The sequence below is a fragment of the Schistocerca americana genome, chromosome 1 (assembly GCF_021461395.2).
Source record: "Schistocerca americana isolate TAMUIC-IGC-003095 chromosome 1, iqSchAmer2.1, whole genome shotgun sequence".
NCBI lineage: Eukaryota > Metazoa > Arthropoda > Insecta > Orthoptera > Acrididae > Schistocerca > Schistocerca americana.
Window position 1 is genome coordinate 853,993,426 of NC_060119.1, and position 16,554 is coordinate 854,009,979.

Genomic DNA, 16,554 nt, shown 5'->3' on the forward strand with positions numbered 1-16,554 from the left:
TTTTACGAATTTACACCTACACGTCTTATTTCAATTGACACTCTATTGAATACGCTGCCAATAGAAAATACGTTTATACTGGCCACCGAGGGAAATAGTGAAAGGATTCATGTACGACTTGTGGTTGCCTATGGAAGGGCGGCTTTATGCTGCTCTTACTAATAGTAGATGACTGAAAATTCCAGACATGAGTGTTGTGTTAATCTTTACTTTAGAAAGTTATTAACTTAATTTAACCATTTGTTTATGCGCATAGTGGCTGCAAAAGATATCAAACAAGTGCTGAATAACTTGGAAAGAAGTTTCATTTTAGAGTATATTAATGTGCTCCTTATAAAATACTATTGTATTTTAATTAGTTTCAAACATCAACTTTATAAAAATTATGTGCCCCCTATGTTTTGCCATCTTTGACGGAAGAACTTTGCCTTCAAACTAGTCAAAGATATCTTTGAACAGCGATTGGGCCGAAAGCTTTGTGATCGGCAAGCCGATCCTGTTGGTAGATATACTTTGTAATTTGTGTTTTGCAACAAAAGTACATGATCTTTATAGCCTCTGCCTCTTCTTTCTCGCTATTAGTATACTAAAGTGTTGTATAGGAGATACTTTCTTTTTGGGGAAGGATACTGTTTTGTAGATAAATTTAGTGTAATGAAATAGCGCACTGTACCTCACGTTTCGGTTATTTTGTGTAAATTGTGTGTTTGTTGGGGTTGTTAAAACAGTAGCAGTTTATGTATTCAAAACAAAAAGAAAATCGTCGTAAGTGCTAAAGAGTTGAGTGACTTTGTAATGATTTTTTTTTTTTAATTCCCTTTAGGTTCGGTAGCCCTCTTGTCATTTACCTCGTATCTTTGTTCGTTTTGCTTCAATTCACCTGGTAACTAAGTTGCGTGCTCTGATTTTGAGACATCAGTTCTTCGTTATCAGAGTAAGCCCGTGAGAAAATCGAAGGAGTAGGTGTATTAATAAAATTTCTCCAAAATGGCGGATAATGTGTAATCCTTGTGGTATTGAACTGTTGCTGATAGATGTTTGCACCCCTGGATTCTGCTTTGTTTTATTTACTTTTCGGGTTTTTGTTTCTTTTTAGCATCTTTATAACTTGTACTGCAGTAAAGATTGGTAATACTTATACCAAGTCTCATTCTTTAAAATCATACATTTCCTTTCAGACTGATGTCAGGGGCAGGATCTAGTGGAACAGGGCGGGGCCGTGGCACAGCCTCATTGACTGACAATAAGACTGATAATAAAGATACTAAGCCAAATCCAAAGATGTCGAAAGCGCTTAGTACTTCAGCAAAAAGGTAAGTGATGTAAGGATGTTTCTGTGGGATAGAGGGACTGGAGGTAACAGCAAGAGTGCCTGTAATTTATGTGACCCAAGAACTTTTATTTCGTTTAGGTTCTCTTGTTAGGCTGTGGGATGTGTGTTCTAGCTTAAGGAAACTCGTTAGTATGAAGTGTAACTTAAACCACAGATTTATATTGCTGGGCCATTGTGATTATATGCCAAGTTCTCTTTGCATAGTTTCGAAGCCTGAGTCTTCCCCAGTGTTTTGCAGAATAGTACTGTGTATTTCATGTGCATTCTCGTTCTGTGGGCAAAGCAAGGAATGATTAAAACTAACCGTTAAGTATAAAGGTTTTAAGATGTTATCTTGCCATTTTGAAACAATGAAGAAAAGTCATCTTAATTTTCGTCGAAGCTGCTAATTATATATTGGCCGGTTAGTTTTGAACTTTGCCAATTTTCACAAGCCATGTATTTTATATTTAGGATATGTTTGTTGTTAACAGTTCTATTTATGTCATCACATTTACAAGTATCTCAGAGCCTCATTACCAGAATGATGTGGTCTGTGTGACAGCAATATGTTATGTACGTTGGAGATTTGTCCTAGTTGGATTACAATGTGCCTGGCTTCTTTTTTTTTTTTTTTTTTTTTTTTTTTTTTTCTCTCCAGGTGTTACTGTAACTTTTTACAGATGTTGATGCAAAGAGTGTTATAACATTCTTTGTATCAACAAGTGTCAAGGTTATAAAATGTAAAAAATATAAGTGAGTGCGGTACTCTGTGTAATGCAGTAAGAAAAAATTTCTCCATTGTACATGAAATATCAGGTGGATTGTATCATGCTGAATAATAAAGATCTGAAACACATTTGTGATGATATAAACAGAACTGTTTGCAACAAACATATCGTAAATAAAACGTGGCTTGAGAAAATGGGCCAAGCCCAAAACTACTTGCAGCCAAAAAATAATTGACAGCTTTGGTGACAACATTTAAAAATTTATTTTCTTCAAAACCAGTAAGTTGTTTAGAATGAGAGTTGCAGTGGCAAGATATTTGGGAAGTAATTACAGATCTCATATGAGTAGGCCGTAAAGATTTTACTGGTGGCCAAGAGACAAAAGAGAACCAAGTATAGTTCAGTATTTGAGATTATTTAAAAGTAGGCTAAGTATCATTTACCAAGTAATCAGTATTACTAATCCCACAGATATTTCTGTTTTTCATATTGAGCAGTGTTGCAGCCAAACATTTAAGAGAAGATGCATAATCTAATTTCCTATTGCTGTTCATATTCTGGACTTTCCCAATCAGGCACTGCAGCATAGTTCAATATTTGAGAAGAGCCTTACTGAATAGTTTGTCAGAATAGATTCAGTGATGATGATAATATGACGAGGATAGATGGCTACTCAGTGAATAGAGGACGCAATCAGTGGCAGACAGGCACGTTGTGATCAGATCACTAGATACTACCAGCTATTGAATGGAGTCCTTCATGAGACTAGGGGAAAAAAGACACATGCACATGCCCACTGTTGTCTCTAGTTGCTAAGCCACAACAATAGTGTGTTTTAAGTGGTTTCTAATTCTTGTTCACTGTTTCAGGATTCAGAAAGAATTAGCGGAAATCACACTGGATCCACCACCGAACTGCAGGTATTAACATGCACCTAAGAAGCCAAGTTTCGTGTTGTTTTGCTTGCTTTACAAAACTTTATTTTTCCAGTGCTGGTCCAAAAGGTGATAATTTGTATGAATGGGTGTCAACCATATTGGGGCCACCAGGATCAGTCTACGAAGGGGGCGTATTTTTTCTGGATATTCATTTTTCTCCAGAATACCCATTCAAACCTCCAAAGGTTTGTAGAACATGTTTAATAATCCTATGCCTATCAAAACTCAAATGAATTGGTACATAGTTGATCTTGTGTTAAGATTGTTGAAGTTAAAATTTCATCAGTGTGGCAAGGTTCAACTGCCATAAAGGAGACAGAAATTCTAAAGTTTGAAGTCTAGTTGGAATTATTATGCTTTGTGCCAGAGCAAAAGTCATTAATGGGATAGTACAACGAAATGTTGCTTGTGGTGACACTTTAATATAGACAGGCTGAAAAGTGACAGTTTAGTTGTTAGTTGGCAGTCAGTGTGATTGCAAAATAAAGGTCATGTTAATAGGTTAATCTGCAGCATTGATAAAAGTTGATGATAATGGATTTGTTACTTAGCAGTTAGGTATATTAACAATCCCTACATGAAAATGGAGCTATAGTGCAGTTGTGATAGATATTTGGGGCGGAGTGTTCTCCATGGATTGTGTTTAGTGGGATACTTTTCCACACATGACCGTAGCCTCAGGTGTACATGGGGTTTTGAGAAGATAGATGAGTACCTTGAAACAATGAAGTGTTTGTCTCCTGTTAAAATAAAGATTAATCATGGTTTGATTTCCGTCAGATATAAATAAGCTTAAGTGGAAGGCACACAACATAAAATTGCATATAGGTTGCAGAGGTTTGGAATGTTAGATATTAGATACATATTGGTTATTAGTAAGCAACAGAGGATAGTGTTTTGGAGGGTGCTGATACTCTCTTTGAATGACATAATGTACAGGGTGCAATCAGAAAGTAGTAGAGCTGATTTTATTACACATATTGGCGCACCTCCTGTAAAACCGTTTGAAGTAGGACCCTTGGGCTTCAGCACTCTTTGAGTGTAATGTGTGTGCCAATCTGCAAACACCTTCTGGAGGTCACTGGCCAGAACGCTGTTGAGAGTCTTCGTTACAGCCACCTTGACATTGTCGATGAAGTCTAAATGTTGTCCTGTTTCAGGTGAGGGAAGAGTAAGAAGTTAGCAGAGTCATATTTCATCTGTCGGCAGGGTGGGGCAATACGGCAACACTGTACTGAGCCAGCTGCTACTGCATCAACTGTGCGATGTGGCATGGCACATTGTTGTGGTGGAGCTTCCAGGAATAGGTGATGCCTGTTCACATGCAGCTGACTCATTTTCACAGCCTCTTGAGCACTTCCATGTAAAACTGCGCATTCACCAATTGCGCAGTGGGTACAAACCCCTTTTAGAAGATGCCTCAATACAAGGAGACATGTTCGTGCAGTGTTCCAAACTTTTTTCGTCTCCAGGTAATACTGGAAATACCTGGTTTTGTCTCTGGTAACCACATTGTTGAGAATATGTGGGTTTTCTTGAACACACTTCAGAATTTTCATTGAAGTTAGCACACGATTCACATTTTGTTCACCAGTCAAGAACCTTGACACAAATTTTCGTCATCTCCGTATCGTGTAAGGATAGTTTAAATATTTCTGTAAGAAAGTCTTAATGCTTAGTAATCATATGAATTGATAATCACTGATCAGATTCCAAAAGTTGAGTGTGCTCACCCTCCACTGCCCCACATGTGGCTGTGGTGAGTCTTGTTCTGTTCACGGATGTCCCCACCCCAGCCTCCACCATCAACCCTCCCCAAAATACTGGCTTGCTGTGCTTCATCCTGACCAAAACCTAGACTTGTGTATTACTCACCAATTGTGGAAGAAGCTATTCTCGTGTAACATACTACATAACATAATTAGTATCAAATGGAGATCTCACAGAAATCAGTGAAGCTGTCTTAGTAGTAATATACATCCATTAGAAGGTAAATGCTGTATGTAACTTGAATTTACCACATCAGAAGTGATAAAACATTTGTAAAAAGAGTGAAATATTGCTGTAAATGGGACCAGTGGCATATTTCTGTGTCTTGTGCAGCAGTGTTGTCAGCTCTTGCCATTAGGTATTATAGGAATAAAGTGGAGTGTGTCATCAGTTGCTGCTTAACTGCAGATGCAAGAGCAGAGCGTGCAGGAACGTGCATGGATGTAAGGCACTAAGAAAACTCAAATTCTTGTGTGAATTTACCACAATATCGGAAATGCTAACACGTTCCTAAAAAGAGTCAAATATTGCTGTAAATGAGGATTTAAATTTTAATTCCTTGTTGTGTGACTTGCGGCTATGTAAAGTGTGGTAGTATCTGCTACCATATAGACACTATTGTAATGCTTGAGTGACTCAAAGGGAAAAAAGTAAAATGTTTTTAAAACACATAATAATTGCTAGTTTCAGAACTGTGCATTTATCTCCAGAACTAACGGCACCTCCTAATTCCTTATATATTTGAGAAGGACCAATGAAATACTTATAACAGTGTAGTTTATTAATGTAATTCTTACTAATTTCACACATAATAATGTATGCCGTGCTATTAGAACACAGCCTAACCACAACGTTGTAATTCTTGACACATTAAGAAAAGTGGAAATATTTGTCACAACAAAGGTTATTAAATAATAAGTGAACAGCTCACTGGCAGAAAATGAAAATGTTTAGAGAGATGCTTATGTAAGCACAGTCAACTAGTTTTTAATATGTTTGGAATATTTGTCACAGTGAGTTTCATTAATGTAATTCTCTTCATGCAGTAAGCAGTATAAGTTCCATTATTCAACACAGTGTCATAATTCACAACATGGGGGGGAGGGGGGGAGAGACAGTGAACTATTCATGAATAGTAATATTGTAAATGTAATTGTTGTGTCACGGCAACCAAGTCTTTTAGTTTTCACATTTGTTGGCTTTGCCAAGTCACAACCATACTGTCACATCCCAGCCTAACCTAGACCTCAGGGTAAGCTACAGATCAGTCTGTTACGAAAACAGGTTTGTTTATAGATGCAGTGTCTTTGCCAACTGGAAAGCAGTCTTCACCACTGGAATTAACAAACATTTTGTAGTAACTGACATAATCATGAAAAATAGTTATTTGTTGCAACCAATATTATTAATAGAACTGCTGTTTGTATAGTTAGAAATAAGTTACCACTGAAAAGAAAGAAAAGATGAAACTACAACAGATTTTATTCTCTTCAAGTATACACCAATCCAACAGCCCACAAAAATATAAAAACAGGTCTGACTCATTTCTTTCCTCCACATATTCGCAGAGGTCACTATTGAAAAATGTCTTCCACTGCTTTGTGCCATGTAGGGACCATTTAATGGCACTCCGTGTGCCCTATGTGATATTTGTATGGGACCTGTCTCTGTATCCTTGAAATTCAATTTGTGATTTACAGTAAGGTGCTGGAAACGTTTGGTTTTTAGACATGTGTATTGGAGAAATGGTCTGATGATACTATTATCCTGGGCAAAATATTCCCTTTAAGAATTTTCAGTGTAACAGGTTTTGGAAACCTAGACACAATGCAAAAAATATAAATAAGTTGCATTTGCCTCTTTGGGTACCACCAAAAACATCTCTTCATGTTTGTTCTCCCTCCCTGACTACCACTTGCCAAACTGAGATCTATTCATCTCAACAGTCTGCCCTTCGCCACGAAGTTTCTTGTTCTGTCTTGTGCGAACTTCCACTAGAACTTCTGTGCAAAATTATCCCCAATTGACAATAGTTTGCTTGGCTGAATCAAGTTCTTCGTATATAAACTTTTGTTTACACTCGTAAACCCATAAATATGTGTTCTGCAGAAAGATACTAATTTTCATATCTTTCAGAAAACCAGATATTAATTCAGATAGAACACTTAAAAATTGGAGGCTTTTTCTGTGCTTTCAAATTATTTCATTTCGCACAAACTTTCAACTCTTAAAGAGTCATTTCACTCCCACATTTGATACATTTTCGTGTCTTGACAATTAATCCACAAGACATGCACCAACAGATGACATCACATTGCAGGTCCAAGTTAGTTAAATCATTCCACTTTATAGAATTCATTGCAGTAATAATAAAAAATTTCTCACGAATGCTCACCGAAAACCAACGAACAGGACAGTGACTTCAATTTTACCACTAGAAGTACATTGCCTCTTTTCTCACTCATTGGTTATGTGAAAGCATAATCCCGTTGGTTATGGGAAAACTGATGTGTTGTTAATCCTTGAGAATGCTGCTGACACTGATCTAGACTTCAGCCATTCAGTTGTATATGACCAATCTGTGAAAATTGTCTTTATACATACAAAGATGACTTACCAAACAAAAGTGCTGGCAGGTCGATAGACACACAAACAAACACAAACATACACACAAAATTCAAGCTTTCGCAACAAACGGTTGCTTCATCAGGAAAGAGGGAAGGAGAGGGAAAGACGAAAGGATGTGGGTTTTAAGGAAGAGGATAAGGAGTCATTCCAATCCCGGGAGCGGAAAGATTTATCTTGGGGGGAAAAAGGGACAGGTAGGTATACACTCGCATATGCGAGCGCGCGCACACACACACACACACACACACACACACACACACACACACACACACACACACAAAAGCAGACACATATCTAAAGGCAAAGAGTTTGGGTAGAGATGTCAGTCGAGGCGGAAGTACAGAGGCAAAGATGTTATTAAATGACAGGTGAAGTATGTGTGGCGGCAACTTGAAATTAGCAGAGGTTGAGGCCTGGTGGGTAATGGGAAGAGAGGATATATTGAAGGGCAAGTTCCCATCTCTAGAGTTCTGTTAGGTTGGTGTTAGTGGGAAGTATCCAGATAACCCGGACGGTGTAACACTGTGCCAAGATGTGCTGGCCGTGCACCAAGGCATGTTTAGCCACAGGGTGATCCTCATTACCAACAAACACTGTCTGCCTGTCTTCGTTCATGCGAATGGACAGTTTGTTGCTGGTCATTCCCACACAGAAACCTTCACAGTGTAGGCAGGTCATTTGGTAAATCACGTGGGTGCTGGCACATGTGGCTCTGCCTTTGATTGTGTACACCTTCCGGGTTACAGGACTGGAGTAGGTGGTGGTGGGAGGGTGCATGGGACAGGTTTTACACCGAGGGCGGTTACAAGGGTAGAAGCCAGAGGGTAGGGAAGGTGGTTTGGGGATTTCATGGGGATGAACCAAGAGGTTACGAAGGTTAGGTGGACGGCGGAAAGACACTCTTGGTGGATTGGGGAGGATTTCGTGAAGGATGGATCTCATTTCGGGGCAGGATTTGAGGAAGTCGTATCCCTGCTGGAGAGCCACATTCAGAATATGATACAGTCCCGGAAAGTATCGTGTCACAAGTGGGGCACTTTTGGGATTCTTCTGTGGGAGGTTCTGGGTTTGGGGGGATGAGGAAGTGGCTCTGGTTATTTGCTTCTGTACCAGGTCGGGAGGGTAGTTGCAGGATGCGAAAGCTGTTGTCAGGTTGTTGGTGTAATGGTTCAGGGATTCAGGACTGGAGCAGATTCGTTTGTCACGAAGACCTAGGCTGTAGGGAAGGGACCGTTTGATATGGAATGGGTGGCAGCTGTCATAATGGAGGTACTGTTGCTTGTTGGTGGGTTTGATGTGGACGGATGTGTGAAGCTGGCCATTGGACAGATGGAGGTCAACGTTGAGGAAAGTGGCATGGGATTTGGAGTAGGACCTCACCTGTCATTCAATAACATCTTTGCCTCTGTTCGTTCCGCCTCGACTGACGTCTCTACCCAAACTCTTTGCCTTTACATATGTCTGCTTGTGTCTGTTATGTGCGGATGGATATGTGTGAACGCGCGAGTGTATACATGTCCCTTTTTCCCCCCAAGGTAATTCTTTCCGCTCCCGGGATTGGAATGACTCCTTATCCTCTCCCTTAAAACCCACATCCTTTCGTCTTTCCCTCTCCTTCCCTCTTTCCTGATGAAGCAACCGTGGGTTGCGAAAGCTTGAAATTTGTGTGTGTGCTTGTGTTTGTTGTTGTTTCTATCAACGTACCAACACTTTCGTTTGGCAAGTTACAGAATCTTTGTTTTTAGATATATCTTTCCCACGTGGAATGTTTCCCTCTATCGTATAAGCAGCTGTGAGCTCTTTAATGGAAGGTTTTGCTATTACTAGTCCGTTAGAAAGTGAATATCTAACACTCAAAGTTAATTTGCTTCACTTTCTAACTGACTAGTAATAGCAAAACCTTCCATGAAAGAGCTCACAGCTGCTTCAATATTGGAACAGTTTATGCTTGAGAGTTTCTTAACCCTATGGCAGTCATTCACCTCAGGGCACTTTGATGCCATCCAACCAAGTGAATGCAATGCAGTTCAGCATGTTTCTGCTGTTGTATTGTTAGCATCAAATTGCTTCTTACTGCATTTTGATTTTCTATTTGAAATAACATCAATAAACAGTGTGAACACACACTAGTTTAAGAAGTGTCATTTTTTCATCTAAAGATTTAGTTTCAGATATGCAGTTACATATTGAATTCTCATTTTTCAGTCTTCCAAAAGTTGTATGTGACATATTGTTCACTGTGAATTTAATGGGCCGGACATCTGAAGCAGCTTGAAACATTTGTGTCATTTGTGATGGAAGTGCTATCGTACAAATAAAGTCAAAAAAAAGATTTTCTTGTTTCAGTGAAGATCCTCCTGGTATGTGATCTTCTACAATGTGGATGTCTCGAAAATTGATGGGACGAACTGCAACGTTCAGAAGTTAGGTGTAGTAGTACGTACAGCCACGCTCTAATTCAGAGGAACAAAAATAAAGGGGGTAACTATTACTGACTTTTTGCCTAAACATCAGCAGTTTCCTCATTGAGCATTCCTCTGCAGCATTGTTACTGGTGGCAAGTTATAGTGCCCACATGTTAAACTTCTTAAAAAGAAAATGACAGCTGATTTCCTAGAAGAGATGTCCTCAAGAAAAGGGCAGTGTGAATATACAATATTCTGTATTTTGTGGCACAAAAACATTGTGTTCTACAAAGTCCTGTTTGGTGTCTTTTCCATTGCAACTGGCCTTTTTGCCAACAACTGAGACACCTTTTGGTTGTAGAATGAAAAATCGACCAACAAAACTGCATCAGGCGTTGCCATTACACCATAACTTTGCTGATTTCACAAGGAAAACTATCAAGGAGTTCATATTTGGAAAGATCCCTCATTTGCTTATACATTTGATCTTCCATCCTCAAATGTTTATCTTTCTCTCTCCCATTGAACATCCATCAAGAAAATACATTTGCAGACGAAAGTGCACTTCAAACCTGGCTTGACATCTTAACTTCGAATGCATATGTTTCTACAGGAATGGAATCAGTAGACTACTTGGGATGTTGTCAGTCTTAGATGAAGTTAAAGAACATACTGTTCGTGATTAATTTGTCTCTTATGTTTACTGTTATTTTCAATACACTAATTTCACCATTAAAATACACACTGTACTAATACAAGTGAATGCAAAGTCACTGTGATTACCTTGAGATGAAAGTGTAATTAAACAAAATGTTAATTATGTACTAACACAAGTGTGCCCCAAAATTGGCATGGATTAGTAAGTTATTAATCGTTTTGCACTATGAAACGGTCTGTGTTTGTGTTCTGTGCCATACTCAAGTAGTGTGGAGATTCAGCAATGGGAGTAGACCCTCAGATAAGCCTAGTTAAGAAGTGATTCAGTACCACCACTTAATAAATAAAATTGTACGTTCACAAAAACCAAAAATGTCAGTAGAAGTAGAAAAAGACGTTATTATCAAGTTTGCAGTATCATAAGTTTCTCATCCTGGGTTACTGGAAGTAGCAAGAGGTCTTAAGATTTATGTATTGTTTTTCAATCTTATCTGATGGAAGCTCTGCCACTGAATAGCTGGAAATGAAACCAAACACAGAATTTACTTCAGAGAGTGACCTCATTACCCTAGAGTTAGCCCAATTTTTGGCTAGAACATCATAATGCAAAAGAAGAATTTAACTGCAATATCTGCCTGGGTTGGTTTCCTTGGTCTCAAAATCATAAATTGATAACTCGCTCTCATGCCTTTAGTGAAAATTGCTCAGATTATTCAAAGAAAATGACAAGCAAAAATCAAGTGAGTTAAGCAGGATGTTTCTGCATCATCAAGGAAGTAACTCTATGGTCGTGCAGTTAAAGAACATATTTGTTGTTGTAGCCAAGTTATTTTACCAGCAAGAAGAATTAATTTCAACAGCTGATATTTTCCTTGAGCAGACATGGAAGTCACTACAGCTTCAATATGAAATACACTGCCATCGAGGGCCTGAATACCAAGAGTAAATGTCAGTTATTTTTATTCATGTTTCTGTAACTAGGTTTGGAGACCACAGTGTAGATACTAAGATGCACAGAGTGTTGGCTAAACATAATAAATCAATAACTGTAACAAGTATTTTTCTTTTTGTGTCTGCAGTTAACTGAAAACTGAAAAGCTAATATGCCAGACACAAATCTGAGTTTGAAGAGTCTCCAGTTGTTATACTGTAAACATTATGATAGGCGACATTTCTTTTGATCGCTTAAACTGGGAGAAGTTTCTCTTAGGAATGTGGTCATTGATACTATTCCAAAAACAGAGGAAAGCATGTGAAAAGACAACACAGTCTTGATTGCAGATTGCAATCATCCACGAAGACACTACATGAACTACGAATAACAGAAAGTTCCAAATCAAGAATTATCAAAAAAGCTGGCACAAAAGGTCATCGAGAAAATGAATCCAGTGAATGTGTGCTGTGTATGCTTCATTCCAACTTCTACTAACATGAAAGGAGAAGTAGCTGTCATCAGAATGTTGAACAAGGAACACAAAATGCCAGCATTGATGTGTGGGAGGAGTCAAACAGATCTGTCATTCAGGCTGTAAATACCGAAAGGACGACGACTATTATCTGTTCCCATGAAATTTCATGTGAAGTGCTTGATGTCTGCAACTTTGTGTCACGATATTCTGGCACAGATTCTTCTGCCCGTGTTCCAGTGAATACTGGCAAAAGTACATTGAGTCCCACTTGTATGGAGTACCCAGTTGGCTTTGTGCAGACTTTCACCGCTACCAAATCACTCTTTTTTTCTTTTTTGTAGAACACATTGAAGATAAGTTTGGTGAAGTTCACTCTTGTAGCAAGATGTGGTTCCGTACTGATTAAAACATCATCTGTCAGTCAGCCGGCTTCCCTTTTTGCTTGTCAGTGAACATTACTCCTCGCCAGTCCTTAAATATGATCCAGGGCATTATTTTCGGCAGTGATTTTCTCCTTAAATCTAATGAGGGACTCTGGACTAATCTGGCATGGTGCGGCATTCATTTCGTCCAGCGAGTCCAGAGAGCTCCTAAGGACAATCATGTTGATACTGGCACTTTCATCCTGGTTTTTGAAGGTTGGAGGGAGTCCTAGTTTACTGTTGTGACATGAAGCCCTATATCGCATCTCTCAAGTGCTGTTCCTGGCTTCTCTGTCTTGGTCATGTTTTCACACTGAGGCGACTCCTCCTTGTGGCGACTGTTAACTCTCCCATGTGGGGAGTCCTTCCACCCCACTGCCCAAGTGTGTGCAATGTACTGGCTCACATTTTCCTCACTCACTAGATTAAAAGGAAGATTAAGGAATTTAAGTCTCTCGACCGTCTATACTCTCTGTGGCCTGACAGAAATTTGACTGTCTTCATCCCGTATCTTCAACACCTACCTTTGCATTTGTGGTGTCCTTTCCTCCTCCACCTCCCCATGCCTCCTTACCTCTGCCCTGTCTCCATTCTCTTTTCCTCCTCCCTGGCAGTTCTGGTTCCCTCCCTTCATGGAGCTGCTACTTGCCCTTCTGCTGGCCCCCTTCTCTAAATTCCATCAGGGATGGGGCTCCCTCCAGGAGCCCCCATCCCCTGTGCCTTCAGAACACGAAGCCTTTTATTTAGTCAGATGTATGACCGATGCTCTGTGGGCTTCAAGGCTACTCATCCTATTTTGGATCCAAATACTACTGCGACTTTCTCTCTTCGTGACCACATCTACTCTCCTCCGCCAAAGGAGAAGGAGAAGATTCATAAGTCTCGGAATGAGGCCCCCCTGACATCCCAGGGAGTGTCAACCCCTCCCTTACAATCAGGGTCTGATCTTACATTCATGGATGTCACTTCGTCCTTATTGGTGATGCACACTGCTCAGAACAACAGTCAGTTCTGGCCCATACATCATCTATCTGGGCTCTTGTACTACTCTCCTTCAATGGAACTGGAATAGCTACCATCATCACCTTCCTGAAGTGGAGTCTCTTCTCTTTTTGTACTCTGCAGCTTGTGTTGTATTGCAGGAATCTCATTTTGTGGCTACTCATCCATTGTGGTTTTCGAGCCTCCTGTAGGAGTCATGTTGGCCCATTGCGAGTGTCTGGTAGTGCCTGTACGTTGAACCACGTGGACATTATTAGTTCCTGGCTTCTTCTTCAAACCACACTGGAAGTGGTGGCTGTTAGGAACCATTTACACTCTGGTGTGACAATACGCAATCTTTATCTTCTCCCCAGACCGACCTCCTACACTTTGTGCTCTTTTGCCCTCCTTTGACAGTTCCCACCTCCCTTCCTGCTCCAAGGGGATTTAACACACACACAACCCTCAGTGGAATGGCCCTGCAACAACTGATAAGGGCAGGATTGTTGAGGACCTGTTATTAAGGCTTGATCTCTACTTCTTCAACTGTGGAGCTCCCACATACTTTATTGTGCCACATGGCACTACCTTGGCCATTGATGTTTCCATCTATAGCCCTGGATTCCTCCTCTCTGTTAGTGGGGAGTTCATGACAATTAGTATTACGCGATCATTTTCCAGTTGTCTTTTCTTCAGCATCACTTGCCTGTATGCCCTTCCAGGTGGGCATTGCTTTCATGCCCAAGCTCGTTATCTAATTAAATGCCAGAAGTGGATTTGTTGGGGATGATACGCTGCTATATAGGTGTGGACAAAGATGGGGCACATTTTGGGTGCCGTTGTCATGCAGGTGTCCCGACAGTTTCCTTGAATGGTGTTATTGCCACCAGCCTGGACTCTTTATCACCTAGCATTTTGCCCAGATCTCTGTGTCAGTCCACTGTCCACCTGCATTCCATCTTCTGAAACACCATCTGGATGAATTCCTTTATCTACTGTTTCCTGTCGCCTGGGGTCTTATAACGCCCCTTTATTAAGTAAGAATTCGCCAGTGCTCTTGATCTCTGCCCCAATACAGCTCCTGGACCAGACTGGGTGCACAACCAAATGCTTAAACATTTACTGGTGGCTACGCAACATCATACACTTGCCTTTTCAGCCGTCTCTGGAGTGAGGGGGAATTTCTTTCTGTGGCAAGAAGGTGTCATTATGCCAGTTTGGAAATCGGGTAAACCCCTGCTTGAGATGGACAGCTATCATCTGATCATTTTAACCAATGCCCCCTCTGTCACTTGAATATATGGTTAGTCGAAGGCCGTATTGGATCCTTGAATCCCAGAAACTTTTGATTTTGACCCAGTGTGGTTTATGCTGAGCCTGTTCTACTGCAGGTAATTTAGTCCACGTGGAGTTTGCTGTCGGAATGACTTTTGCGTGGTGTTGTCAACACCTTGTTGCTGTCTTCTTCGATCTGCATAAAGGTTATGGGGCCTCCATGGCCTGCTTCCAATTTTTATCCGGGACTTTTTTTCATCTCGCATTTTTCAGACACAGATTGGCACTTCCCATAGCACTTCCCATCTGCAGGAGAATAGGGTTCTGCAGGGTTCTGTTTTGAGTGTTCCCTCTCTTTTTAGTTACTGTCAGTGGTCTGGTGGCGGTTGTGGGACCTATGGTGTCCCTCTCTTTGTATGCTGATGACTTTTTCATTTATTGTTGGTCAACCACGATGAGCGTTGCTGAAAGCAGACTGCAGGGAGTAATACAGAGAGTGCAGTCTTGGGCTGTTACACATAGCTTCCAATTTCCAGCTGCCAAACTTTGTGGTAGGCATTTCTGTCATTGCCGTACAGTGCTTCCCCATCGGGATCTGTACCTTGACGACCAGGCCTCCAATGTGGTGGACTCTCATTATTTTTTTGGGACTGGTCTTTGATGCCTGATTGACACGGGTTCCCCGTCTTAGTCAGCTTGTAACTGAACCCGCCTATTCCATGTGTGACCAATTCATCTTTGTATTTTAAATGTCTGAATTGCATGTTATCAAACCAATTTTGAACATTACATAGCAGGGAAAGGAATGGTTTTTAACTATGAATGTGACAAAATTTAGCTGTATGGATCACTAATATTGCATAATATGCAAGTAATAATGTACAGAATAATTTCTGCATTGTTCTGCAGAGCTGGCGGCACTACGGAAAGTGAATCCATTTAATGCTCAGGTTTACAGCCCCCTGTGCATGTGCCGCTACCTGCTGGGACTGACTGACAATAAAAAGAATCTTCATCTTTCCCATGCTGACCATACGTTGCATCTCAGAAAAATACAGCTTTTAGTTCATTCAGTAGAACATTTTTCTTAAAAACTGCACAATATTGCACTATCATTATTAACTTTAACAACAATCTAACACAAATTTTGACATGTGTTACCTAACAGAATACTATTATTTGCAAGGCACCTATTAATGCTTTAAACTTCTCTCCAAAGTGAGGTTTGGATAATGGGGTTAGATTTTTCAGGATTTGTGCACCACACAAGTTACTATACACACAACATTTTATATGGCCTACCTGTATTTGGTTTTATCTGCATCCCTGTAGCAAACAGCTTGTAGCTATGTAGTCTTAACCGTGCGACAGGTACACTGAAAGAAAGCCATATCTATGAAGACTGTTGTGGTTGCCAGCTTTGAAGGAGCAATTTCAATACTTTATTTCAGTTTATGTTCTTTTAATGTGCCAGAAGTAAATTTACTTTAATGATTTGTGGCAACAATTTTACTTGGAAACATGATGGAGGCAGACTGAGATATTCTTATGTGGCTTAATGGCTGCCAGCTTTACTTTGAATAATTAGATAAGTTAGTTTTTTGATAAAGAAAATTTAAAATTAAGAAAGCTCATTAAATTGAACTATACAATGATTTATCAAAGTCACCGCAGTTCTTGTCTCTTTGATTTGAAAGTAAACAGTTATTATTGGAAGTTACTTTTGTATGAAACTGTAAGAACATTATAACATCAATCACTACAATATTTTGACAGTACAGAGTGACACAAAGTTTACCCTTATTGAAATGGACTGGGAACTTCTGATTGGTATAAGACTTTGAAACAGTGATTCTAACATATACCTTTAACAAAACTATATTAGAACTTTAGCAAACCTTGAGGTTGACTGTAACATTATGATACACTGTTACAGACTGTTAATACGAAAATGTCTTGCCTCGTTCATTGAAGTTGTGTCGATATTGAAGTTAGTGGTTGCTGTGTGCAAATTTGGGTGGGGTCT

General features: G+C 39.9%; 1 protein-coding gene across 4 annotated transcripts in view; it reads left to right on the plus strand.

Moving 5' to 3' along the window:
• Window positions 1–419: 419 nt before the first annotated feature.
• The window catches only part of LOC124613496 (ubiquitin-conjugating enzyme E2-24 kDa), a 47,439-nt gene continuing 31,304 nt past the window's right edge, over window positions 420–16,554 (plus strand). Inside the window, exons 1-4 of one of the 4 annotated variants that reach the window (XM_047142207.1) lie at window positions 420–502; window positions 1,179–1,313; window positions 2,913–2,963; window positions 3,034–3,166. In XM_047142207.1, coding sequence (XP_046998163.1) covers window positions 1,183–1,313; window positions 2,913–2,963; window positions 3,034–3,166 — 315 coding nt within the window. In that variant the 5' untranslated portion in view covers window positions 420–502; window positions 1,179–1,182. Of the gene's footprint in view, window positions 539–624; window positions 780–1,178; window positions 1,314–2,912; window positions 2,964–3,033; window positions 3,167–16,554 lie in introns of those variants that run through there. The other 3 variants (XM_047142213.1, XM_047142229.1, XM_047142221.1) reach the window with 3 other exon arrangements.